Here is a 27711-nt window from a genome sequence, read left to right as displayed (position 1 = left end):
ACAGAGATTCTAAAGACTGCAAGGTGGCATCAGCAGGTATTGAGGTAAGGACAGGAAGAAAGTGGAAGGCTGAGAAGGCAGTTGAGGTGGCAGAGTCACGCCTAAGGCAGAAAACACTGGTGGGGGTCTTAGCAACAGGGGGAGCAGGCTTGGGGTACTTCCCAAAGGCCCAGGTCAGCAGGGCACAGGGAAAGGAGAGACATCAGCTACTCCAGAAAGAGGTCCGAGCAGGTGTGGAGGAGGAGCGAGTAAGTAGAGCTGTAGGCCTTAAGCAGCAGGGAGCATGGACAAGGTGGGATAGCACCTTGCAGCGCAAGGTCACCTGGGCAAACATCATGCAGGCAGACTTCCACCGGATCCGATTCGTGCAGGCAGTATACGACACTCTGCCAAGCCCAGCAAACCTCCATCTGTGGGGGAAGAGCGAGACACCTGTCTGTCCCCTGTGCTCTGGAAGAGGGACCCTAGAACACCTCCTTAGCAGCTGCCCAAGGGCCCTGGCCGATGGTCGGTATCGTTGGCGGCATGACCAGGTGCTCAGAGTAGTTGCTGAAAAGATTGCCTCAGCACCAGCAAGCATCATCTTGCTCCGAGGAAGGCAATTTCTTTCATTAAGGCTGGAGAGAAACCCCAGGTGCGCCCACATTTAACAACCGGCCTCCTCAACACAGCCTCTGATTGGCAGCTACAGGCTGACCTGGGTAAGCAGCTAAAGTTCCCTCAGAACACTGCAAAAACATCCCTCCGGCCAGACATGATAATTATTTCTGAGGCCTCAAAACAGCTGATCATGCTGGAACTCACAGTGCCCTGGGAAGAGCGGATCGAGGAGGCCAATGAAAGGAAACGAGGAAAGTACCAGGAACTAGTGCAGGAGTGCAGGGGAAGGGGCTGGAAGACTTTCTATGAGCCCATAGAAGTGGGTTGTAGGGGCTTTGCAGGACGATCACTCTGCAAAGTCCTAGGCCGGCTGGGCGTGGCTGGGGTAGCCAAGAAGAGGGCCATCCAGGCTGTGAGTGAAGCGGCAGAGAAAGCCACAAGGTGGCTGTGGATCAAGAGGGCTGATCCGTGGGTAGCTACTGGTACGCAAGTCGGGGCCTGATCACCCCCAGCTGGGTCGCCTGGGCGAGGGTGTATGATGTTGTGAGACCCGAAACAGCTGATGACCCCAGGATACATCACTGAAGATGCGTACCAGTGCATCCAGGAGATGTGTCTTTATAGAGAGTAACGTATTCTGAATACTTTGGATTACTTAATATATTATAATGCTTTTTACAACTACATGAATGTACTACTGCTGTGTTATTTATTACAATTACTGAAGGCTACTCACCATACCAATACCCAGTAGTGGTTTTTGATATGGGCGACATGGGTAGTTGCCTAGGGCGGCATCGTGGTGGAGGCGGCATCACGGGCATTGGCAAAAAAAAAGTTGCTTGTACTCATGCTGCCCCGACATCATGCCAGCGAATTTTGGGGATGTCATAGGCACTGATCGGTTTTCTATCACCCATTTGCTGGGAGTAAGGGCGCCCTCTGTTTGCGAGGTGCACCTGTTGCTTGTGGCACAGGGAGGTGAGGCCGGGGCGGCAGGGGATTCTCTAGCTGGTTGGAGCAGCACCTAATAACCAACCCGCAAAATAAAACAAATAAAACGCCTGCTCGCTGCTGAAGTCAAAGTAAACTTTATTGTCATCTCCGCTACATACAGTACAGTATAGAGAGAGACGAAACGACAAGGCTCCAGTTACAGCAGTGCAAGTAAACAAACAATATATATAAGAAGAGTAAGAAAATAAATATACACTTTAGGACTCGGGGTTAAGGGATCAATAACAGTTTAAAATTTCTAATTTACAGTTTGATGGTTTAAAGTCTCACACACAACCCGTTGAAAGGGGAGGGAGACCTGCTGCTTCCAAATAGAACACATTTAATTCGTAATGTTGTAAATCCAAGCCCATTATGTATTCATGATTGAATCCTGGGTTGTGTGTAACCCCAGAAATACACCCTAGACAAAGCGAATCTGTGAACTAAGGTGTAGGTTTATTAGGTTATGTTGTGGTGATCCTCTGGTTGAGGGATGGGTGTTCATACTGGAGTGCAAAATTAAAACCAATGGAAGATGGACAAGAAAGGTTCAAAGCCATCAGGTGCTCAGTTTAGAAAAAAGAGAAAAGAAGAGGAGAAAAAACGAACAAAAGATACAGGTAAGCAGATGTGTCATTGGATAATTGCAGGTCATCCTGAAACAATCAGAATACTTTATTAATCTCTAAGGAAATTATGTGGGTTACAGTTGCTCCAAGAAGAAATGGTAAAAATAGTAACAGACTAAACTCCAAACAATACGGGTTTCCACCGGCGTGGAATTACCAAAAATAGAGAGGGCACAGCCTAACATATGAAACAGGAAAAGACCACCGTGTAATCCATTTATTTCAACAAAGTAACTGTATTCTGAATACCACCTTTTTAAATGGTAACTGTCATGGAATACAGTTACTTATATTTTGTATTTTAAATATGTAATGACGGTACATGTATTCCGTTACTCCCCAACACTGGACACAAATATAAAAGGAGGAAGGAAAAAAACAAACAAGAAACAAATAAAAAAACAGAAAATCCACACACTATAAGCTGCAGACCATCTGAAGAAAACTGTGTGCAAAAAGGATGAACAGAAAAAATACTTTTACTCACTAGGTTTGCAGAAACCAGAGGGAAGAGCAAGCAAGAAACTTCACATCTGTATACAGGGGCAGATGTGGCTCAGAGATAGAGTGGGTTATCTATCAATCCAATCTTTAAGTGATGACCTGATGAATCCTGCTTCCGGGCCCAACCTACTCTGCGTTTAATAAGGCTGTTGTGTTTTTTACATGTTTTAATGTTTTGTATCTTGTTCTATTTAATCTCAACAAGCCCCTAAAAACAGTCAGTGATCACTGTCGGCCTCCCTCGGTTTTTATTACCGCTAATCATTTTAAAGCTCAGTTTACAAAACCTTGTGATGTAACTACAGCCCAGCCCATGCAGCAGTATATTAATGACTAACCTCATATTGTGGATGGATTATCTCAGTTGTTCTCCTGACTGAAGTTTGGTCCGTTTACAGCATCCTGCCATGCGATCGCATTTGTCCCTAACCATCGGGAACCCTCACGTTAACTTTTATCGAGTGGAAAAAAGTTAGCGTTCATCCTCCAGCTTCACTGTGTTTATGGTACGCTAACATAGCTGTGTCACTAGTGATCACGTAGCGCATCATTATATGCTTCCCAACAAACTCATCTTGTAACCGGAAGGTTGCCGGTTCGATCCCCAGCTCTGTCTGTCTTGGTCGTTGTGTCCTTGGGCAAGACACTTCACCTACCACCTACTGGTGATGGCCAGAGGTGCTGATGGCACGATATGGCAGCCTCGCTTCTGTCAGTCTGTCCCAGGGCAGCTGTGGCTACAACTGTAGCTTGCCTCCACCAGTGTATGAATGTGAGAGTGATTGAGTTGTTGAATTGTAAAGCGCCTTGAGGGTCTCGAAAAGCAGTATATAAATGCAATCCATTATTATTATTATTATTATCATCATCTACCAGCTAGCCCAACTTCAGTTACCCTACAAATGTCACTGCTGTTTAGTTTTCTGTCTTCATTTATGTTGGAATAGCAGATAGAAGATAGCAGAGCTGTACATCTTAATTTGTTTCAGAAATCTCTGTCAGGACATGGTATATTATATTTAGATGGAAACAAGTGAGCTAAGTTCCTGCTAACTTCTAACTTCGTTAAATTTAATAAATCCTGTTTTCATGGATGCCTGGATGTTAAACTTAATTGTTACACCTGGTAAAGCAGCAACACTGATCATTTTTTACAGATGAAAGGATTTAGACAGTGATCGTGTGACCTGCAGCGGAGTTTGGGCCCAGGTACGGCTAATGACGTCAGACTTAAAGACCGGATAGGATGGTCATTTGTTTTGTGGCTCTTGGAGTCTCAGTCAAAGGAGTATCCTTCAACTGAACCCGGAGGTGCTCCTGATGCATCTACTGGAGTTTGAATGTGTGTCTAAATGTTAGAGAAGGCACTCAGGTATAGGAAAAAGCTTGCATGAATATGCGTGTCATTGGGTGAATGACACTTGAATGACCTCTAAAAAGACAAGACAGAAAAAGCACATTCAGATTGAAAGGGAGTGTCCCCCGTTGTCTCTTTATGTAACCACCGTTGGACAGTCTTTTCTTAAATTAGAACTGAACAAAAACATCTCTAGAGCTAGAAAAGTGTCTAGCAGCTCTAAACAGCTGATATGGAGCTTGCACTGTGCTGTGCCATCACATTTTGAAAATTTCCCTGGCCAGTTGCATTCAAAAGTCACCAAAGTGTTAATAATAATAATAATAATAATAATGTATACTTCATTGATCACCGTGCAGAAATTCCTCTCTGGATTTAACCCATTCACTCAGTGAAACAGTGGGCAGGCATTGGGCGGCTGGGGAGCAGCGTGTAGGGAGGATACCTTGCTCAGGGGTACCTCAGGGTAGTCATTCAGTGGATTTGAACCCCCGAGCTTCCAATCATGGTGCTACCACTCTACCTACTGAGCTATCCCTATTCCTATCCCATTTACATTTATTTTCTTCCAGGTGAAGAATACGACAAAGCCACAAGCTGTTTTTCTTTAACAGTGTGTTTATTTCCTCCCGTAGCAATGCTGCTGCCCTTTCTCCCACAGTAGTGTTTGTTAATGGGAGGAAACATGGTGGCCTGACCCAGAACTGTAACCAGTAACCGTGGGACAGTTCTCGCTGCCCACGGTGGGTGAGGGGTTGTCACTCCCCAATACATCTAGAGACAAAGTCAAAGGAGTTTGCAAAGAAAAGCGTCTGGACTTCTTTGAGTTGCTTGAAAACGTTTCACCTCTCATCCGAGAAGCTTCTTCAGTTCTAAGGTCAAATGGCCGAGAGTCCCAGATTTGAACCCAGTGGGAGTATCCCCCCAAAGAGGGACAAAGGACCCCCTGGTGATGGCCCAGGATGTGAGTGGACGCCTTAACGCCTTAACGCCCACTCACATCCTGGGCCATCTGACCTCAGGAATTCACATGACAAGGTGGGGCCAGGTTTCACAATGAGCTCACCCGAAACCCTGGCTGATTAGGTCCCACACCCGCTTTCACACCTTGGCTCATGTGATTAGAGGATCACCAGGGGTCCTTTGTCCCTCTTTGGGGATACTCCCACTGGGTTTAAATCTGGGACTCTCGCCATTTGACCTTAGAACTGAAGAAGCTTCTCGGATGAGAGGTGAAACGTCTTCAAGCAACTCAAAGAAGTCCAGACGCTTTTCTTTGCAAACTCCTTTGACTACGATGACCTGGATGACTGAGAACCTTCACAGACATCTAGAGACAAAGGCATTACCTACATAACCTTGTTTTTTAAGAGCAAGACTGAAGATTTGCAAATGCTATTTGATCTATTTAACTATTTAAATGATATGCAAATATAATACTGTCATATTTTGGGATTTTTTCAGTGTTTTCTCCAGCCACTGAGTCCAGTCTCTGTTTTTCACCTCCCTGCGGGGCCATTTTCATCCAGGCCCAGACAGGTCTGCAGTTCATCTTCTGGAATCAATCGCAGGGATTTAAGGAGCAGCTCGAGCTGCCATTCCGTGCCAGATTTTCTGCTACTCTTTAGTGATAACTTGGCTTCTCTATGTAATTTCTTAGATCTTTTGACTTCTCGTGGCCAATGATATTCTCTCCCTGTTTCCAGTCTGTCTCAGTTTGGGTCCAGGTTTTATCACTTACCTGCTTGGTTCACCTGTTCACTCAACACTGCTCTTCTTCTCTCCACCGCGCTGGTCTAAGCTCGGTCACTGGTTCATTACTCACCTGTCTGCCCTGCTGGACCCTGTCTCCCGCTGGAATCGGAGAGAGTGATTGTTGGAGCTGAGAGAGTCTAGCAGTTGGTATCCCTCCCTGAAAATCACTCTACTCTGCTCAAGTAAGCAAAGTCCACCACCTCCAATCAGTGTAACTGGAAGGTTTTCCCCTGGACCAGTGACACCAACTCTGTTTCCCTCTCTCCTAGTGAGCCCCCTCCTTGTGACTCCTGTTCTGTTTCCCTGGGTGGGTCTGCCTTTGAGTTCCATTGAGTACTCGTGGCTGTTTCAGCCTTGTGACAAACTTGTGTGAGGTGTTTGACACTTAGGAAATGAAAAACAGGAAGAAACCTCTGGCAGAACCAGGTTCAGGAAGAACTGTCATCTGCTTTGACTGGTTGGGTTAAGAAGACAGGATAAAGACATGATGTGGAAGAGAGCCAGAGATTAATATGATTCAGTGCAGAGAGGTCTATTAACACATAGTGAGTGAAGCAGAAACTCCCAGTGCATCATGGGAATCCCCCAGCAGCCTACACCTATTGCAGCATAACTAAGGGAGGATTCAGGGTCACCATATCAAGCCCTAACTATATGCTTTAGCAAAAAGGAAAGTTTGAAGCCTAATCTTAATAGTAGACCCGGTATCTGTCATCCAAATCCAAACTGGGAGCAGGCTCCAGAGAAGAGTGGTCGGAAAGCTGAAGCCACTGCCTCCCATTCCCATCAAAGTGCTCTGTTTGGGTGGTACGATGGCGGATGATGGATGCAATTGGGACAGGGTAAATTAATATATATAGTATATGTATTAATAGGGTTACAACCATGCCTTGGGAAACCGCAGGTGGGAAGCAAATACAATGTAAACAAAATTGGTGTTAGCAAATAATGCAGTGGAACTCCAGTTTGTCCATGTAAACAGGGAACCTTCTTCACACAATAAGGTTAATTATGGAGTCTATTATTCCATAATTGGTTGGAATCATATATAGATATGTGAATAAAAGTTCACAGATTTTAGCAAGGCTATCTCTCCGCTTACTGTAACTTCTCCCAAGGACTACTTCTGATAAGACTCATGGATCAAGAAGCATTTGACTTCATCAGGAAACAGTTTTCTATGCAAGCGATTTATCGTAGAGATCAAAACAAATGATCTTGAGTAAATCCCGTGATCTCTCCTCCCATCTCTCGTGTAATGAATGGTTGGAACACTTAACTTCATTTTGAAAAAAGGTGAAACCCCACCTTTCTAGAGGATGACTTTCAGTGATCCCTGGGAGGATCTCCAAGGAGGGCAAAGATTATCAAGGGAGTAATAATTGTAGACCTTTAATATTCATTAAATGGTTACATTCTTCAATGATTGATTTGAAGTTGATGTTGATTATGCTGGTAGAGTTACTTTTCCATGAGGAGTATCTAGTATAGTCTTGAACTAGATGCTACAGAAAAGCTGTTAAATAACCTAGACTAAACAGTCTCAGCTCCAAGTCCCAGCTAAAATATAGTAAATTCAGTCATTACAAGATTTTATTTAATCAAAAGGAGTGCTTCTGTTTTGGAGTTAGCTTAATCTAGTAATGGTTTTATTCATAGACCATGGTCCATTTCCTGATTTGCCTCCAGGTTTTAACATCAGTGTAAAATTGACTACTGGAGTTTATCCTGAATCTATATCAGACTGGATCATCAGCACATGCATAGTGGGTTGTCTGGGGTTGAGGACAAAAAGTTGTGAGATTGTGTCAAACATCTAGACCCACCTTGAGTCTGCGATGGATACTCTCATGGTGTGGGTGATTTTCATCAATTTCAGCTGCCTCATCTTCATCGCTGACCTCCCCATTCAGAGAATCTTCCACCACCCCAGTTAAACTCTGCTCTAAACCACCATCTTTTTTCGCCTTCACAAGAATCTTCCCCTTAAGATCCTAACACAGGGGTCAAAAAGTCATCTTTAACATATACCATAGGTGTTCGGGGTTTCTTTGAATTTAGCATTCTAGTAGTTGATAATTTGCATTTCTATCAAATGATATGGCATTAGAGTCGGACAATAGATTACAGCCCTCACCTCAGGAGAGGGCAGTCTGATGGGGGTCTTGCCATCCAGTATAGTTTTCAACAACCTGTCACCAAGAATGTGGTTTAGATGATGTGCCATAACTCTCTGTTGTTCAACACTGCAGTGGTTCTCAATGGACAGGATGACTGGATATTGTGATACCTGAATGGGGGAGAGGAGGAAAACAGGTGGAGGGAGTGAGTACCTTTTGTAATTGAAGACTGGAAACAGTTACGGTGGTGTGAAAAAGTGTTTGATCCCTTCCTGATTTCCTGATTTGTATGTTTGGCAAACATAAATGTTTCAGATCAAACCAATTAAAATATTATAGCACAAGTTAACACAAAATGCAGTTTCAAAATGAAGCCATTTATTATGAAGACAGGCCCTGTGTAAAAGTGACTGGACCCTAAACCTACTAACTGGTTGGCCAGCTTAGCATCTTAGCAGCAACAACTGCAATCAAGGATTTGTGATAACTGGAAATCTTTTACAGCACTGTGGAGGAATTTTTGCCCACTCATCTTTGCAGAATTGTTGTAATTCATTCACACTGGAGAGTTTTCAAGCATGAACGGTCTTTTTAAGGTCAAGCCAGAGCATGTCAGTTGGATTCAGGTCAGGACTTTGACTAGGCTACTCCAATATCTTCTTTTGTTTTTCTTAAGCCATTCAGGTAGATTTGCTTGTCCATTTTGAATCCAGAGCCAAACCCGAGTGCACATTAGCTTCAGGTCACAAACAGATGGATGGACATTCTCCTTCAGGATGTTTTGCTACACAGCAGAATTCATGGTTCCATTTGCCACAGCAGGTTTTCCAGATCCTGAGGCTGGGAAACAGCCCCAGACCAACACACTACCACCACCATATTTTACTGTTGGTATGATGTTCCTTTTCTGACAATGTGTTTACAGCTGTGTTACTTTTATGCCAGATGTAATGGGACACATGCCTTCCAATAAGTTCAACTTTTCTTCTCGTTGTTCCACAGAATATTTTCCCAAAAGTCTTGGGCATCATCAAGATGTTTTCTGGCAAAACTGAGACTAGCCTTTAAGTTCCTTTTGCTCAGCAGTGGTTTTTGTCTTGGAACTCTGTGTCAAGGTGGGCGACCGTGGCTCAGGGGGGTTGGGAAGCGTCTGTGCAACCGGAAGGTCGCCGGTTCGATCCCTGGGCTCTCTGTCCTGGTCGTTGTGTCCTTGGGCAAGACACTTTACCCTACCGCCTACTGGTGTTGGCCAGAGGGGCCGATGGTGCGATATGGCAGCCTCGCCTCTGTCAGTCTGCCCCAGGGCAGCTGTGGCTACAACAGTAGCTTGCCTCCACCAGTGTATGAATGTGAGAGTGAATGAATAGTGGCACTGTAAAGCGCATAGGGGTGCCTTGAAAAGCGCTATATGAAATCCAATCCATTAAGGTCTGGCTGTGTGGCAGCCAGGATGAGGACCCAAATGCAGGACTGTGGAGACAAAACCTGAACTTAAGCAGCTTTAAAGATGTAATTTAAATCTTTTGATACATCCCTTTTTCATAGTATAATCTTAACGTGCTTCATCTGAATCACCCTTTCTGTGTACTCACTACCTAATTTATAGCCAAAGTATTCACTCACTGTCTCTTTACTGTTTCGCTAGCTTAGCTTAGCTCGTAGCCGACTCGTTAGCACCATGGCTACTTCACCTGCTCCTCCTGCACTTTCCTGCTCATTGTGTCAGATGTTTAGCTACTCCTCGGCCTCCTTTAGCAGTAATGATACCTGTAACAAATGTAGCATATTTGCAGCTTTGGAGGCCAGGATTACTGAATTGGAGACTCGGCTTCGCACCCTTCATTCACCCGTAGCTAGCCAGGCCCCTGTAGCTGGTGCAGCCGAAGATAGCGTAGGCCCGCTAGCTGTTCCCCGGCAGACCCCAAGCAGCTGGGGAAAGAGGCGGCTGGGTGACGGTGAGGAGGAAGCATAGTCCTAAACAGAAGCCCCAGGTACACCACCAACCCGTTCATGTGTCTCAACGTTTTTCCCCACTCGGCGACACACCCGCTGGGGTCAAACTCTGGTAATTGGTGATTCTGTTCTCAGACATGTCAAGCTAGAGACACCGGCAACCATAGTCAATTGTCTTCCAGGGCCCAGAGCAGGCGACACTGAAGGAAATTTAAAACTGCTGGCTAAGGGTAAACGTAAATACAGTAAGATCATAATTCACGTCGGCAGTAATGACACCCGTTACGCCAATCGGAGGTCACTAAAATCTATATTGAATCGGTGTGTAACTTTGCCAAAACAATGTGGGACTCTGTAGTTTTCTCTGGTCCCTCCCCAATCAGACCAGGAGTGACATGTTTAGCCGCATGTTCTCCTTAAATTGCTGGCTGTCTGAGTGGTGTCCCAGAAACGATGTGGGCTTCATAGATAATTGGCAAACCTTCTGGAGGAAACCTGGTCTTGTTAGGAGAGACGGCATCCATCCCACTTTGGATGGAGCAGCTCTCATTTCTAGAAATATGGACCAATTTATTAAACCCCCAAAATATGACTATCCAGAGTTGGGACCAGGAAGCAGAGTTGCAGTCTTACACGCCTCTCTGCAGCTTCTCTCCTCCTGCTACCCCCAAAACCCATCTCCATTGAGACTGTGTCAGCTCCCAAACAGACAAAAACAAACTAAAACCAGCAATAAACAACTTAAACATAAAGAATCACAAAGAAAGAACAATACAGTATCCACATCTGAACCAAAGAGTAAAACAGTGAAATGTGGATTATTAAATATTAGGTCTCTCTCCTCCAAGTCTCTGTTAGTACATGACTTAATAATTGATCAACAAATCGATTTACTCTGCCTTACAGAAACCTGGTTGCAGCAGGATGATTATGTTAGTTTAAATGAATCAACACCCCGAGTCATTCTAACTACCAGAAACCTCGAAGCACAGGCCGAGGGGCGGTGTGGCAGCAATTTTTCACACCAGTCTATTAATCAACCAAAGACCCAGACAGACTTTTAATTCATTTGAAAGCCTGATGCTTAGCCTTGTCCACCCCAGCTGTAAAACTCAGAAACCAGTCTTACTTGTTATCATCTATCGTCCACCTGGGCCTTACACAGAGTTTCTCTCTGATTTCTCAGACTTTTTATCTGATTTAGTGCTCAGCTCAGATAAAATAATTATTGTGGGTGATTTTAACATCCATGTAGATGCTAAAAATGACAGCCTCAACATGGCATTTAATCTGTTATTAGACTCAATTGGCTTCTCTCAAAATGTAAAAGAACCCACCCACCACTTTAATCACACTCTAGATCTTGTTTTAACATATGGCATAGAAACTGAACATTTAACAGTGTTTCCTGAAAACCCTCTGCTGTCTGATCATTTCCTGATAACATTTACATTTACAATAATTGATTACACAGCAGTGGAGAGTAGACTTTATCAAAGTAGATGTCTTTCTGAAAGTGCTGTAACTAAGTTTAAGAATATAATCCACCCACTGTTATCATCTTCAATGCCCTGTACCAACATAGAGCAGAGCAGCTATCTGAACGCTACTCCAACAGAGGTCGATTATCTTGTTAATAATTTTACCTCCTCACTACGCACGACTCTGGATACTGTAGCTCCTGTGAAAACTAAGGCCTCAAATCCAAAGTCCCTGACTCCGTGGTATAATTCTCAAACACGTAGCCTAAAGCAGATAACTCGTAAGCTGGAGAGGAAATGGTGTGTCACAAATTTAGAGGATCATCATTTAGCCTGGAGAAATAGTTTGCTGCTTTATAAGAAAGCCCTCTGCAAAGCCAGAACATCTTACTATTCATCACTGATTGAAGAAAATAAGAACAACCCCAGGTTTCTCTTCAGCACTGTAGCCAGGCTGACAAACAGTCAGAGCTCTACTGAGCCAACAATCCCTTTAACGTTAACTAGTAATGACTTCATGAACTTCTTCACAAATAAAATTCTTATCATTAGAGAAAAAATTACCAATAATCATCCCACAGATGTAATATTATCTACAGCTACTTTTAGTACCACTGATGTTAAGTTAGACTCTTTTTCTCCAATTGATCTTTCTGAGTTAACTTCAATAATTAATTCCTCCAAACCATCAACGTGTCTTTTAGACCCCATTCCTACAAAACTGCTCAAAGAAGTCCTGCCATTAATTAATGCTTCAATCTTAAATATGATCAACCTATCTCTAATAATCGGCTATGTACCACAGGCCTTCAAGGTGGCTGCAGTTAAACCTTTACTCAAAAAGCATCTCTAGACCCAGCTGTCTTAGCTAATTATAGGCCAATCTCCAACCTTCCTTTCATATCAAACATCCTTGAAAGAGTAGTTGTCAAACAGCTAACAGATCATCTGCAGAGGAATGGCTTATTTGAAGAGTTTCAGTCAGGTTTCAGAGCTCATCACAGCACAGAAACAGCTTTAGTGAAGGTTACAAATGATCTTCTTATGGCCTCTGACAGTGGACTCATCTCTGTCCTTGTCCTGCTAGACCTCAGTGCTGCGTTTGATACTGTTGACCATAATATCCTATTAGAGCGATTAGAACATGCTGTAGGTATTACAGGTACTGCACTGCAGTGGTTTGTATCATATCTATCTAATAGACTCCAATTTGTTCAAGTAAATGGAGAGTCCTCTTCACCCACTAAGGTCAATTATGGAGTTCCACAGGGTTCAGTGCTAGGACCAATTCTGTTTACATTATACATGCTTCCCTTAGGCAGCATCATTAGAAGACATAGTATAAATTTTCACTGCTATGCAGATAACACGCAGCTCTATCTGTCCATGAAGCCAGGTAACACACACCAATTAGTTAAACTGCAGGAATGTCTTAAAGACATAAAGACCTGGATGGCCGCTAACTTTCTGCTTCTTAATTCAGATCAAACTGAGGTTATTGTACTCGGCCCTGAAAATCTTAGAAATATGGTATCTAAGCAGATTCTTACTCTGGATGGCATTACCTTGGCCTCCAGTAATGCTGTGAGGAACCTTGGAGTCATTTTTGACCAGGACATGTCCTTCAATGCACATATTAAACAACTATGTAAGACTGCTTTCTTCCATTTGCGCAACATCTCTAAAATTAGAAATATCCTGTCTCAGAGTGATGCTGAAAAACTAGTTCACGCATTTATTACTTCCAGGCTGGACTACTGTAATTCATTATTATCAGGATGTCCTAAAACTCCCTGAAAAGCCTTCAGCTGATCCAAAATGCTGCAGCAAGAGTCCTGACAGGGACTAGAAAGAGAGAGCAGATTTCTCCTGTTTTGGCTTCCCTTCATTGGCTTCCTGTTAAATCCAGAATTGAATTCAAAATTCTGCTCCTCACATACAAGGTCTTAAATAATCAGGCCCCATCTTATCTTAATGACCTTGTAGTACCATATCACCCTATTAGAGCACTTCGCTCTCACACTGCAGGCCTACTTGTTGTTCCTAGAGTATTTAAAAGTAGAATGGGAGGCAGAGCCTTCAGTTTTCAGGCCCCTCTTCTGTGGAACCAGCTTCCAGTTTGGATTCAGGAGACAGACACTATCTCTACTTTCAAGATTAGGCTTCAAACTTTCCTTTTCGCTAAAGCATATAGTTAGGGCTGGACCAGGTGACCCTGAATCCTCCCTTAGTTATGCTGCAATAGACGTAGGCTGCCGGGATTCCCATGATGCATTGAGAGTTTTTCCTTTCCAGTCACCTTTCTCACTCACTATGTGTTAACAGACCTCTCTGCATCGAATCATATCTGTTATTAATCTCTGTCTCTCTTCCACAGCATGTCTTTATCCTGTCTTCCTTCTCTCAAACCAACCAATCACAGCAGATGGCCCCGCCCCTCCCTGAGCCTGGTTCTGCCTTTCTTCCTGTTAAAAGGGAGTTTTTCCTTCCCACTGTCGCCAAAGTGCTTGCTCATAGGGGGTCATATGATTGTTGGGTTTTTCTCTGTATTTATTATTGTGCGATCTACTGTACAATATAAAGCGCCTTGAGGCGACTTTTGTTGTGATTTGACGCTGTATAAATAAAATTGAATTGAATTGAATTATTGCCGATAACTACAAACTAAAAATACAAAACACTAAAGTCTTGGCATGGTAGCTAGACACTAGAAAGCAAAACATGGAGCACACAGCACGGGGGGAACATGACCGGAGGATTACATGAAGACTGATGATGTGATGAGGAGCAAAGACAAACTGAGGACTTAAATACACTGGATAACAAGAGGATGGGCAACAGGTGGTAACACAGGTCATATCGGACTGAGGAGACAAAGGATGAAATATAAGGAGATTAACATGGGAACAGGTAAGGGAGACGAAACAGAGACATGGCTAAGACACAAAGAGAGAGGGAGCAAGAGACACAACAGGCTGGGGAGACTAAGGTGTGCGCTAAAGACAGAACACAGAGACGAAGACTATGGGAAATGAGAACAAGACTGACATACACAGGAAACAAAGGGAAAGGAAAACACTCAGGGAACTAGACCAGAACCACAAGGGAAAAACACAATCAGAAAAAACTCATAAACAAAAGAAAACTGAACTAGGAAATCTAAGTTACTGTAGGATAGGGGTGTCAAACTCAATTGCACAGGGGGCCAAAACTCAAGGCACACTTTAGGTCGCAGGCCAAACAAGATAAACATTTAGTGAACACCATAAAACAATGTTTTTTAAACATGAATATGAATAAAAACAGACAGGAATATTATTGCAGAATAAATAAACTTAAAAAAAACCTTTAACTTTAAATATTTTTGCTCTCCACAAAAGTATATCCTGTCAAAATTATGTATGTTAGAAATATGAACATGCTGCCAAAAACCCCAGAAAAACAAAACAAAACATGAAAACATACACAAGGTTTGAGCCGCATGTAGACAGAGCTGGGGCATTGCTTCAGGAATGGAACTAATAAACTGTGCGGGCCATTCAGTGTTGTACTTTGCCTCGAGTGTACCATTACACTGCAGCACCATCTGAATCTGCACAGGTGCAGTTTCCACGTCAACTGTAAATGGGTTACGAAGCAGCTCGAAATGTTCTTTTTGTGCTTCAAAATCACCAAAGTGCCATGCAAACTCAGTGCACAGTGTGCTCAGTTTATCAGCAAAGTCCGCTGACTTGGTGCAACATTACTTGGCAACAGGGAAAGTGAGGCACGTTGCACTGGTGCATTTGTGACAGCTTCACTTGAAATGCCTTCACCGCATCATACATGTCCATGAACTGACAGATTTCCTTGCTGAGCTCAAAAACTCTATTAAGAACTTTTCCCCAACTCAGCCAACGGACCTCTGTATGATAAGGAATTTTGGCGATCTGAATCTATTTCCCACATAAAAGACTGAACTTGACAGTGATCGTAACCTTTAGCTTGGATAAAATTTATGGTTTGTGTTTCCTGGTGTATGATGCAGTATGGTATCCACAGCAAGAGAGTATGCAATAACGTCTTTGCTTCTTTCACACAACTGTGTTCATAAATCAGAGGCCATCTCAGAAACCTGATAAAACATCATATTTCTGCTCAGAGTCACATTTGCCAAAATCTGCTTTTTGTCTGGACACAAACGTTGCACACCTTCATCATGCCACTCTTCAGAAACTCTCCATGGGTATATGTCCGGGCTGATTTGGTTATCTCCTCTGCTACAATAAAACTTGTTTACAAAACAGCTCTGGTGAAAAAATGCCTGAAATGTTAGATTCTTCTTTAGCTTTCCTACTTTCTGTAGTATTGTGTATGTTATTAATGCCTCATGTATAACAATAATAATAAATTATATAAAATGATCTCGTGGGCCAGATATAAATGTATGCTGGGCCAAATAAGGCCCGCGGGCCTTGAGTTTGACACATGTGCTGTAGGAATACCACAATAATGAATAGCCAAGATTCAAAACTCCACAAATGCAAAACACTGGGTCAAAAACCCAGGACCATGACACTCTGCCATGCAGGCCATTTTTGCTCAGTCTCTTTCTTATGGTGGAGTCATGAACACTGACCTTAACTGAGGCAGCTGAGGCCTGCAGTTGTTTGGATGTTGTTCTGGGGTCTTTGTGACCTCTTGGATGAGTCATTGCTGTGCTGTTGGGGTAATTTTGGTCTGCCACTCCTGGAAAGGTTCTATGTTTTCGCCATATGTGGATAATGGCTCTCACTGTGGTTCACTGTACTCCCACAGCTTTAGAAATGGCCTTATAAGGCCATAATAAAGCCATATAATGGCTTTCCAGACTGAGAGATCTCCATAAATTTGTTTCATATTAATTCCTGAATTTCCTTGGATCACAGCATGATGTCTGGCTTTTAAAGGTTCTATTGGTCTACCCCACTTTGTCAGGCAGGTCCTGTATAGTGATTTCTTGAATATGAACAGGTGTTGGCAGTAATCAGGTCTGCGTAGAGAAACTGAACTCAGTTCTCCAAAGATGTCAGTTTATGTTAAAACGAGGGAGGGTCAGTCATTTTCACACAGGGCCATGCAGATTTGTTTTCTTTCCTCTTAATAATAAATACCCTCATTTAGAAACTACAGTTTGTGTGTACTCGTATTATCTTTATCTAATATTTACATTTACTTGATTATCTAAAACATTTAAATATGACAAGCATATAAAAAAAAATGGAAATCAGGAATTGGAAAGACACTTTTTCACACCACTGTATGATAACAGAAAACTTAAATGTCTGCCCATCATCTTGGGTTGTGCCTGACTGGCTGTAAGACCAGCAGATGGATGGGCAATATTGAGTTTCCAACAAATATGAAATTTGCAATTAGATTCCTTGCATGTGAATTCAACAACCCATGTGCATAGAATTCAGCAGCCTTGCATACAAAGAAGCCATCATGCATGGGAGAGTGTCTGCTTTGCACACGCTGCTACACTTTTAGGCTCTCTCTGGACCTTCTGCTTGTATGAATAAACTTACTTTTGACTGTCTGTAGGCGGAGCCCAAGTGAGGACGCGGTCTAATATGATTGGCCACTTTGATAGACATTTCAGGTTACATTAAACTGAATTACACTGTGGCAGCAACAGAAACCCTCTTTTAAACTGTATTTGTTTACAATTTGAAAAATGAGGTTTGCCGAATGAACTATCAACAATTATTGTTTGCTGTGCAGCAGTGGAAATACTGACAACTGTCACTGAGTTACTTTATTGTTGAAGAAATATTTTAAACCAGAGGATTCTAAGGCAAGTTCTGAAGCTTCTGCACTGCTGTCCCATTAATCTGTTGTACAGTATAACATACCTTCTATGATTTAGAAAAAAATCGTCATAATGAGAAGAACGCATCATTCCTAAGAAAAAGGTCAACTGAGTAAACCAAATGTTATAAAATGGTAAATGGACTGGTTCTTATACAGCACTTTTCTACTCTCCTGGTACTCAAAAGCACTCTATACAACACGCCGCATTCACCCGATACGAGCATTATTATCTATACGGTGAGTGCTGTCTAACTATCGTTCATACTCCGATGAATGCAGAGAGCAAGTCGGGGTTAGTATCTTGCCCAAGGATATTTGGCAAGCAAACTGGGGAAGCCAGGAATCGAACCACCAACCTTCTAATCAGCAGCTGACCTGCTCTACCTCCTGAGCTACAGCCACCCCTAAAACATGTTCATGTTGCTGCCAATGAGTGCACTTCACTTAGTGAAACCGCCTTAAACATCTGGCTGCTCACTGTGGGTTCAGGCTCCACTCTAATAGTTCATGCAGATAATATTTCAGGTTCTTTGAACAGACAGTCTGTGGGGTGGATAGGAGAGGAGGATGTCACAGGCTGTATTTGGTAAGTAACTCATTGATCTGAATTAGTGTCTGACAAACAGTTCAGGTTGTTGTTGTTGCTGTGTGCTAGATAATTTATTATTCTTTGCAATTATCTCTTTGCAGCCAACCACTGGATTAACTTCTCCAGCCCTGGACCTGTGCAGACCACATCTATCTGCTGTCTGTTGTCACTCTACAAATATTTCTTGTACAATTTTCTTGAAATTCTTTTAAGTTTTGTTTGATACATTTATATATTTGTTTATTTAAAATCTTAATAGTGTCCGTAAAGAAACTAGAAAAATACTTAAGAGCTGTTTCTGGTCTATACTTAGATGTTTGGTTATTAGTAAAATTAGGTGGCGGGTGTGGTTTGTGGTGCAGCTTCAGGGGAGACCACCACACTGGAGCTCTATCAGCAATCACGCCTCACCTGCATAATAAGAATGAATTGGGTCCTGAGTTGTTGTTGTTGTGTGTGTAGGTGCAGCAGAGAAGCCGCGAGCGAGCGCTGTATGTGACAACAACCAATTAAAGGTGCCGAAATGTACGAACTGTGTGGTTGGGTCCGTCATGTGTGCTTTGTGTTCATTGTTTTTTATGAACAGTGAAAAAATGCTCTGATTAAATACTGATTATGAACTTTTTCCAGAGGTTTCTGTCTCCAGAGGTTCCTACCTCTGAAGTCTACAGTGGTCAAAAAAAAGCATGCCCGTGTTCAAAGATTTCATATCTGAGCTAACCACTAACAGCACTAACCACTGTCTGCCTGCATTCCTATACCTGGTTATGGACAGTATCCAGAGTTAAATGAAGGAGAGGAGGCTGGCTTAGTCATATAGCTTTTTCACTACACTCCAGACAGACAAGACGATGTGGCTGGTGGAGTGTCGATCACTGGCTCCCACAGACAGCCCACTGCAGCCTCTTAATGAGTTCAGAGTCACCATGGGTTACATTCTCTATGTAGCTTACTGTGCAGCTCTCTCTTTCAGCATGGAGGGATGTCTCTCTAATATCCAAAGGACAGGGAGGTAATGAACATTAGTAAGGAGAAAAGCCATGTGAGTGGTCTGGAAACAATGAAAGGTTGGTTTATGACTGTGATGACAGGGGTGTATATGTGCAGGCAGGGCCTCACATGTGTCATTACAGGTCATGTGCTTTAAAGGTGTGAGTAGATTTTTCTTCAGCCAGGACACATGGGGGTGTGATATCCTATACTAAATACATTGTACATTGTTCCGTTTCATCAGGGAGCAGAGGTTTTAGGCAAAGCATTTTGCTTAAGCTGTAGGACAGCCATCAACCAAAACACTGATATTCCCTTATAAAAATGTAAAATAACCCACTCAGGTGATCCTACCTTGAAGGCATAGTTTCCCACTGCGCTAACCACATCCTTGAAAAGTATCTTGGAGGTGAAAGTGTGTCCATGATATACAATGGGCTCTCCATTGGCACCATCCCAGCAGTCTACTTCCACACATCGGCAGCCACGATTCAGAGCCCTGAAGAACAAGGACAAATACAATCTTTCCTTTATTATTGATTCTGTTCTGGTTCATAGAAAGGTAAAAAATACAATGGCCATGAACATATCCTTCATCTTCTTCTTCCTTCGGTTGCTCCTACAGTGGATCATCTGCCTCCATGTCACTTTATTTTTAGTATCCTCCACTGTCACGCCAACCCTTTATATGTCCTTCACTACATCCCTGAACTTCCTCTGAGGTCTTCCTGTTTTCCCCCTTCCAAGCAGATCCATAATCAAAATCCTTTGTCTAATATATCCACCATCTCTCCTCTGCACAAACCATTTCAACCTTGCTTCTCTAACTTTGTCTCCAAACTCCTCTACATGAACTATCCCTCTAATATACTCATTTTTTAAAATACTGTCCATTCTGACCACTCACAATGAAAATGTTAACATTGTCAACTCTGCCACCTCTGGCTTACCACCCTGTCTTTTTGTCAATGCCACTTTCTCCAAACCATACATCATAGTCTCTCTCACTGATCTCGTACACCTTCCCTTTCACTGTTGCTGCTATTCCTGTGTCACACATCATCCCTAACACTTCTCTCCACCCAGACGACCCTGCCTACACTCACTCGACCCTGTCTGCCTTTTATTCACACATTGTGGATTCTGCAACACGTTCTCACTCCCAAAGCGTAACATTTTACGCTAGGTGACAAATCGTCAACATATTACGTTTTCGGGCACCCAACGCGTTCCTACGTGATGACATCGGAAAACTGCGGACACATGAGAACCGGTTGGACTCAATCTACACATCTTCACTTTTCCCCTTAAAATCGCTTGGGAAAACACTATTTCACATCATTAAAGTGCTGGTTAAGGTTAGGAATAAGGTCATGGTTAGGTTTAGGGATAAGGTTAGGTTTAAACTTAGGGATACGGTTATGGTTAAGGTTAGGAATAAGGTTATGGTTAGGCATAAGGTTATGGTTAAGGTTACAAATAAGGTTATGGTTAGGCTTAGGGATAAGTAGGGATGCACCGATCCCGATACTGGTATCGGGTATCGGTGCCGATACTGTAAAATGTGTGCGTACTCGTACTCGTAAAAGTCAACCGATACCATGAACCGATACTAATGTAGCCCGGATGGGAATTTGGTAGTAGATACTCATAATTCCCATGGACTTGAACGCCACATAAGGTGTTCACAGTTCACAGAAGAGAACGGCATGGAGAGATGCACGAGGTTAGCTGAACCAAAGTGAGAGACTCGGCTAGTTTTACTGAGGTTAACTTGCACAAAAGAGTGTGTGACTAGAAAGCTAACCGTGTGAGAGCTTCGCAACAGAGTGTGGGTGAAGTGACTTTTTGTTTCAACGGTCGCACCACCGTCCGTGGAAAACTGTGTTTCCAGCCATGACCGCCGAGGCTAAAGGCTAGCCGGACTGCTTGGCTGCGCGCCACGGAGGCAGCTGCTATGGACTGTCTGAGAGCTGGACAGTGACGGGCTAACGCGCGCTGTAGCAGAGACAGCATCGGGTCCGCAGGGAGTGGATTTAGTGTGGGACTGGTGAACGGCGACCTACCGAGCAACGGAACTGTAAGTCAGACTTTTGTGCTCTTACTGGGGAGAAGAGGATTTTTCTCCATCGTCCGGCGTGAGCAGCAAACACGCCTGCAACAAGTGTGAGTGTGAGTGTGTGGAGCCCATGTGTGAATATTGTATGTTTAGTGGATTTATATAACGTGTTTTGGAGTGTATATTAGTGAGTCACTTACCAAAAGGTGATAACATAAGTTGGGTTGTTTAATATAATTTGAAAGGGAATTATGTCATTTATACAGTGTATTTCATTTGGTTAAGGAATTGGAATATCATTTGAGTTTAAAAAAGGGATGTGTTGTACAGTATTTGTCTCTGCCCTTACGTTCAGTAAACGTTTCGTTTGTGTTAAAGAGTTGTCTGGGGTCGTTTCTTTACTACTGGTTAAGTTTAACTTGTGTGTGGCAGAAGTATCGGTTTTTGTACTCGGTATCGGCAAGTACTCAGATCCAAGTATCGGTATCGGATCGGTTTGAAAAAATTGGTATCGTTGCATCCCTAGGGATAAGGTTAGGTTTAGGGCTGCAATACAGGCCTGGAACCCGCCGCGTACCATAACAACGTGGAAGGTCACCTTTCGCGTTCCTCAGAAACGCCGTGGGACATGACAAAACGTCGGGATGTTACGCCTCGGGAGTGAGAACGGGCTGGGATTCTGTATTGCTTCTACTGACTTTCTGACAGGATCCTGTGTGAAAAAAATCAGTGCCCCCCCCTGTTATAACATAAATTAATGGTGGTGTATCATATCTTTGGAAAGCTCAGTTCAATTTCTCTAGCCACACCGAGATCTGATTACTGCCACCACCTGTTCTCAATCAAGAAATCACTTAAATAGGATCTGTCTGACAACGTAGAGTAGACCAAAAGATCCTCAAAATCTAGTACAGTGACGAAGATGTTAGAAAGACCCCAGAGAAACATCCAAAGACCTGAAGGCCTTGCTTGGTTGAGGTCAGTGTTCATGACTCCACCATGAGAAAGAGATCCTTCATGGCAGAGTTCCAAAACCACTACTGAGCAAAAGGAACATAAAGACTCATCTCAGTTATGCCTGAGAATATCTTGATGATCCCCAAGTCCTTGGGGAATATACTCTGAGCTGACGAGACAATCGTTGAACTTTTTGGAAGGTGTGTGTCCCATATCGACATCCAGTGTAAAAGTAACACAGCCTTTCAGAAAATGAACATCATACCAACAGTAAAATATGGTGGTGGTAGTGTGTTGGTCTGGGGCTCTTTTGCCGCCTGCCAGGACCTGGAAAACTTGCTGTGGTAAATGGAACCATGAATTCTGCCTTCTAGCAAAACATCCTGAAGGAGAATGTTCAGCCATCTGTTTGTGACCTCAAGCTGAAGGACACTTGGGTTCGGCAGCAGGACAGTGATTCAAAGCACAGTTAATCTTGGAATGGTTTAAGAAAAACACACTGAACACTTCAGAGGGGCCTAGTGAAAGTGCTGCCCTGAATCTGATTGAGATGCTGGCAACAGGTTCTAATCCCAACGCATTATATACTGACGATTGTGACAAATCGTCGCTATTTTAGGCATTGGGAGTGCAAAGTCGTCTGCATTTTACGCATTGGGAATGACAGCGGGCTGTTGGGAATGAGAGCGGGTTGGAATGAATCTATACATGTGCTTTATGTGTGAAATGAAAATAATAATCCTAACAAAGCATTATGTACCTAAAATCTGTTCACTTACAGGTCTGAATCAGTTTGGAATACACAATCTGATGGGCACAACATGAAGTTATTTTATTGTTGATTTATCAGTGATACTTTGATGTCTTTGTCCTGGAATGGACAGCTTCAGTCTCTACTCTAAGTGTCTCTTACCCCAGCGAGCAAGTTTATATTGGAGTATATTGAGAAACCTGAGTGTTTTATAAGGACGTGGAAGGGTACCTCTTATGTCACTATGAGACGCCTTGGGCTGTGACAAATCATTAGTATGTTATGTTCTGAAAAAGGTGATTCATTCTCGAAAACCCTCCAATATGACTGAATTAGAACAATTCTGCAAAGATAAGTGGGACAAAATTCCTCCACAGAGATGGAAAAAGGCTCATTGCCAGTTACGGCAAATGTTTGACTGCAGTTGTTCTGCTATGGGTGTCCCAACCAGTCATTAGGTTTAGGGGGCAAAAACTTTTTCCACACATGGCCCCGTAGGTTTGGATATATTTCCCGTAAGGATAAACGCCTTCATTTAGAAACTCTATTTTGTGTTTACTTGTGTTATCTTTGTTTAATTTTCAAATTGTTTGATGGTCTGAAACATTTAAGTGTGACAAACATACAAAAAATAGGATATCAGGAAGGGGCCAAATACTTTTTCACACCACTGTAGTACAGTAGTGTGGTGGGGCGTGGTTTCTTGGCTCAGCACACACCTGAGCTCTATCATTGAATCATGTCTCCACTTTAAAGGATGTTGCCGGGGTTGGAGAGCGGTTAGTGTGTGTTGTCGCCGGAAAGCTGCTCAAACAGAGAGTTTGTGGAAACATTGTAAATCAATAAAACACATTGCAACATGCAAGCCGTGTGTGTCGGTCCTCATTAGTGTCACAAATAGTTCCTTTCTTGGCACCCTATCAGTGCCACAAAGATACATTGGGACTCTTTCTGACCTTCAAATTGCTAACAAAATCCACATAACTCCACTGTTAGGATTAAAATGGTATAGGGTTTGAGGTCCATACTTTCGTACAAGCAGAACCACCTGAGTCCTCCACTCATTCTCCATTCTGTGTGCCTCCTGCAGACCGTGATAAAACCTTTACTTAAAAAGCATCTCTAGACCCAGCTGTCTTAGCTAATTATAGGCCAATCTCCAACCTTCCTTTCATATCAAACATCCTTGAAAGAGTAGTTGTCAAACAGCTAACAGATCATCTGCAGAGGAATGGCTTATTTGAAGCGTTTCAGTCAGGTTTCAGAGCTCATCACAGCACAGAAACAGCTTTAGTGAAGGTTACAAATGATCTTCTTATGGCCTCTGACAGTGGACTCATCTCTGTGCTTGTCCTGCTAGACCTCAGTGCTGCGTTCGATACTGTCGACCATAATATCCTATTAGAGCGATTAGAACATGCTGTAGGTATTACAGGTACTGCACTGCAGTGGTTTGTATCACATCTACAGTGGCTTGCAAAAGTGAACTTTTCCACATTTTGTCACATTACAGCCACAAACATGAATCAATTTTATTGGAATTCCAGGTGAAAGACCAATACAAAGTGGTGTACACGTGAGAAGTGGAACGAAAATCATACATGATTCCAAACATTTTTTACAAATAAATAACTGCAAAGTGGGGTGTGCGTAATTATTCAGCCCCCTGAGTCAATACTTTGTAGAACCACCTTTTGCTGCAATTACAGCTGCCAGTCTTTTAGGGTATGTCTCTACCAGCTTTGCACATCTACAGACTGAAATTTTTGCCCATTCTTCTTTGCAAAACAGCTCCAGCTCAGTCAGATTAGATGGACAGCGTTTGTGAACAGCAGTTTTCAGATCTTGCCACAGATTCTCAATTGGATTTAGACACCAGACAGGTCAGGGATAAAGTTATTGAGAAATTTAAAGCAGGCTTAGGTTACAAAAATATTTATGTCTTAAAGACATAAAGAGCTGGATGGCCGCTAACTTTCTGCTTTTAATTCAGATCAAACTGAGGTTATTGTACTCGGCCCTGAAAATCTTAGAAATATGGTATCTAAGCAGATTCTTACTCTGGATGGCATTACCTTGGCCTCCAGTAATGCTGTGAGGAACCTTGGAGTCATTTTTGACCAGGACATGTCCTTCAACGCACATGTTAAACAAATATGTAAGACTGCTTTCTTCCATTTGTGCAACATCTCTAAAGTTAGAAATATCCTGTCTCAGAGTGATGCTGAAAAACTAGTTCATGCATTTATTACTTCCAGGCTGGACTACTGTAATTCATTATTATCAGGATGTCCTAAAAACTCCCTGAAAAGTCTTCAGTTAATCCAAAATGCTGCAGCAAGAGTCCTGACAGGGACTAGAAAGAGAGAGCAGATTTCTCCTGTTTTGGCTTCCCTTCATTGGCTTCCTGTTAAATCCAGAATTGAATTCAAAATCCTGCTCCTCACATACAAGGTCTTAAACAGTGTTGGGTAAGTTACTTTAAATTAGTAACTTAGTTACATTACTAGTTACTTCTCTAAAAAAGTAACTCAGTTACTTCAAGTTACTCGTTACTTTCAAAGTAACTAGTTACTAGGGAAAGTAACTTTGGTTTTACTCAGAATTCTCTTGTTAATGTGTTGCTTCCGTAACTGGATACCCAGCAAGATTGCCAGTCTTCTAGCTTGCTTACTTGCCACAAGTGCACTGTGCCACCTACCAACAGAAAGGAAAAAATAATGTGCACTAGGGATGGGTATCGTTTAGGTTTTATCCGATACCGGTGCCAAACCGGTACTTTTGAAACGGTGCCGGTGCTTAAACGGTGCTCAAACCGGTGCTTAAAGAATGGAGAACACAAACTTTGTCCTAAAACCTCTCATGTTCAGCTGTTTTTTTGTAAAAAGATAACAATGTTAGCCTTTTCTGCAGCTATAGGGTATATATGGTCTCACTCTTGGCTGGAAGCAGTGCTTAAACAATGGAAAAAACACAAACTTTGTCCAAAAACCTCTCATGTTTAGCTGTTTCCCACTTTTTCTTTGGTCATTTTAGCCTTTTTGGCCAGGGTGAAGGGAGTATCTGCCATCAAACAAGAAGACAGCCGCATGTAACTACGACGGTGTTTGCTAGTTCACCTTACATGCATTAATGTAATAATGTGGTTAGCATACTCAACGTTAATTACACACGAACAACATGAAGCTACTCACACAGAGAAGAACGGCTGCTGCTGCCATCATCATCCTCATCATTTCTGCTACACTGACAGGGCTAGGGGCCAGGACTCTATTCTTCGGGTTTTTGGGGGATGTTGCTAACTCCGGGTCCGATAACAGGCACCACACCCGCAGTAGATGTGCACGGTGTGAGGTCTCGCAGCAAACTATCAAACACGGCGCATTTAAAAAAAACCGCTATTCGTCGCCAGGTGTTTCATCAGATTTGAGGTGTTACCTCCTTTGACAGTATCACAGTATCAACTTAAAGCACTTGTTGCAGGCTGCTGAGTTTGCATCTTTTGCTGTGAAGTACAGCCAGAGTTTTGATCGCTTCGCCTTGGGCATTTTTAATCTGTAGCTCTGCTCTAAAAGAACGTACGTACCTGGCCCCGCCTACTATCCTCGTAAACGTAAAATGATTGGCTAGAATTGGCTCAGGAAAAAAAAAGCACCGAAATAAAGCACCGAAATGTGCGCTGCTTTTCGGTCTGGTTACTACCGTTTATGTCAGAACCGGTGCCACCGGCACCCATCCCTAATGTGCACATTTCCACGAGAGAAATCCCACGCCTGGACCGTCGTTGACCGCCGCCATGATTCTAGCCTGCTTTTTACATCCAACACAAAAACTGCAGTCGTGGTGCTTTTGATTGTACTCAGAACTTGGAAATTCTGCCTTCTGAATAGGAAGATGTAGGTAACACCAGACTGCAGATGAGCTGCATACAGAGCTGGACTGGGACAAAAAAATCGTCCCGGGCATTTTGACTAGAGACCGGCCCACCATTATAGGAAAAATCATAAAGCCTTTGAATGAAAACAAACACTGTTGTGACAGTGATGTACACTGTTCTGATGGTACATATGTATCAATCTATCAATTGTTTGTTGTAAGACTCAGACAATTATTTTTTTTTTTTTAAAGCGAGACATTTTAAATGAGAATAATAAAGAAAAGTATTTCCTTGTGCCCCCCTTCCTGTTAATGCCCTACCTGGCCCCTGGCAACACTTTGCTAGATCCACCCCTGCACAGTTACCAGCTGTCAGCTACTTAGAAAAGGATCCTGGTGTTATTTGTCTCTCAGAAACAGTTCATAACTTCCCTTCAACTCATTCATGTCACCTAAAAGGTAAACCTGTTTCTCCATCACCTGTTCAGCTCTGATGATTCAGTAAGGACATCTCCTGGTTTCATCTGCATGTTTCCCTCTCACCAGATAACCAAACCGATATCATGACCAGCAGCTTTACAGCTGTGGCTCCAGCAAACATCAGCTGATACTAGAAATTAATATTAAATAAATTCTAACAACAGCTGATCAAGCTTAAACGTGCTGCTGTTGTTTAACGCGACATCCGCTGGTTTCCCTTTCTGGCGCAAAGTGGGCGATAAATAAACAAGAGAGAAAAGCCGATCAGCTGATCATTGATCAGTTTCGTGACTGAAGTAGAAACGGGAGAGAATGAGAGAAGAAGAGGCAGCTGTGCAGCTTCAGCTTTGTGTCTTTTTCATTGTAGCTGAAGTCCGGGACAAACTGTGTTCCTTTTCACCTCAGTACGAAACGCGTAATATTTTCTCTGAATACCAGACGATTCTGTTTTTACGGGACGGTTGGCAACTCTAATAATTAACCGTATGAACAAAATAAAGTTCAACATCAGTAACATAGCACCCACCCAGCTGTATAGAAACTCCGTCATGCTAGCTAGCACGCAGTACGACAATGTCAGCATACCGAAAATAAACTCCACCTAAACTTGGTTTATATCTGACCCAGATAGACTGCAGGTCATAACTTCTTACCTGAAGTTCAGTTCACCTGACACGCGGACCGGCGGCCGCTTCGGGTCTCTCCTCTTGCCTCCCTTTTCCTTCATCCACCTGCTGGCCTCCACCACTTGCTAATGTTATTGAATCAGTGGTAGC

The 27711-nt window shown here is 42.9% G+C and overlaps 1 protein-coding gene across 2 annotated transcripts in view; it reads right to left on the bottom strand.

Annotated features, from left to right (window-relative positions):
• The window catches only part of plcd4a (phospholipase C, delta 4a), an 80820-nt gene that overhangs the window by 30572 nt on the left and 22537 nt on the right, over positions 1-27711 (bottom strand). For both annotated transcript variants that reach the window (XM_031736308.2, XM_039606390.1), the window contains exons 8-10: positions 19167-19311; positions 7982-8134; positions 7671-7838 (exon numbers count right to left, since the gene is read on the bottom strand). In XM_031736308.2, coding sequence (XP_031592168.1) covers positions 7671-7838; positions 7982-8134; positions 19167-19311 — 466 coding nt within the window. The remainder of the gene's footprint in view (positions 1-7670; positions 7839-7981; positions 8135-19166; positions 19312-27711) is intronic.

Source organism: Oreochromis aureus, linkage group 23 (assembly GCF_013358895.1).
Source record: "Oreochromis aureus strain Israel breed Guangdong linkage group 23, ZZ_aureus, whole genome shotgun sequence".
Classification (NCBI taxonomy): Eukaryota; Metazoa; Chordata; class Actinopteri; order Cichliformes; family Cichlidae; genus Oreochromis; species Oreochromis aureus.
The sequence above is the reverse complement of the archived record's forward strand: the minus strand, read 5'-3'. Positions and strand labels throughout refer to the sequence as shown.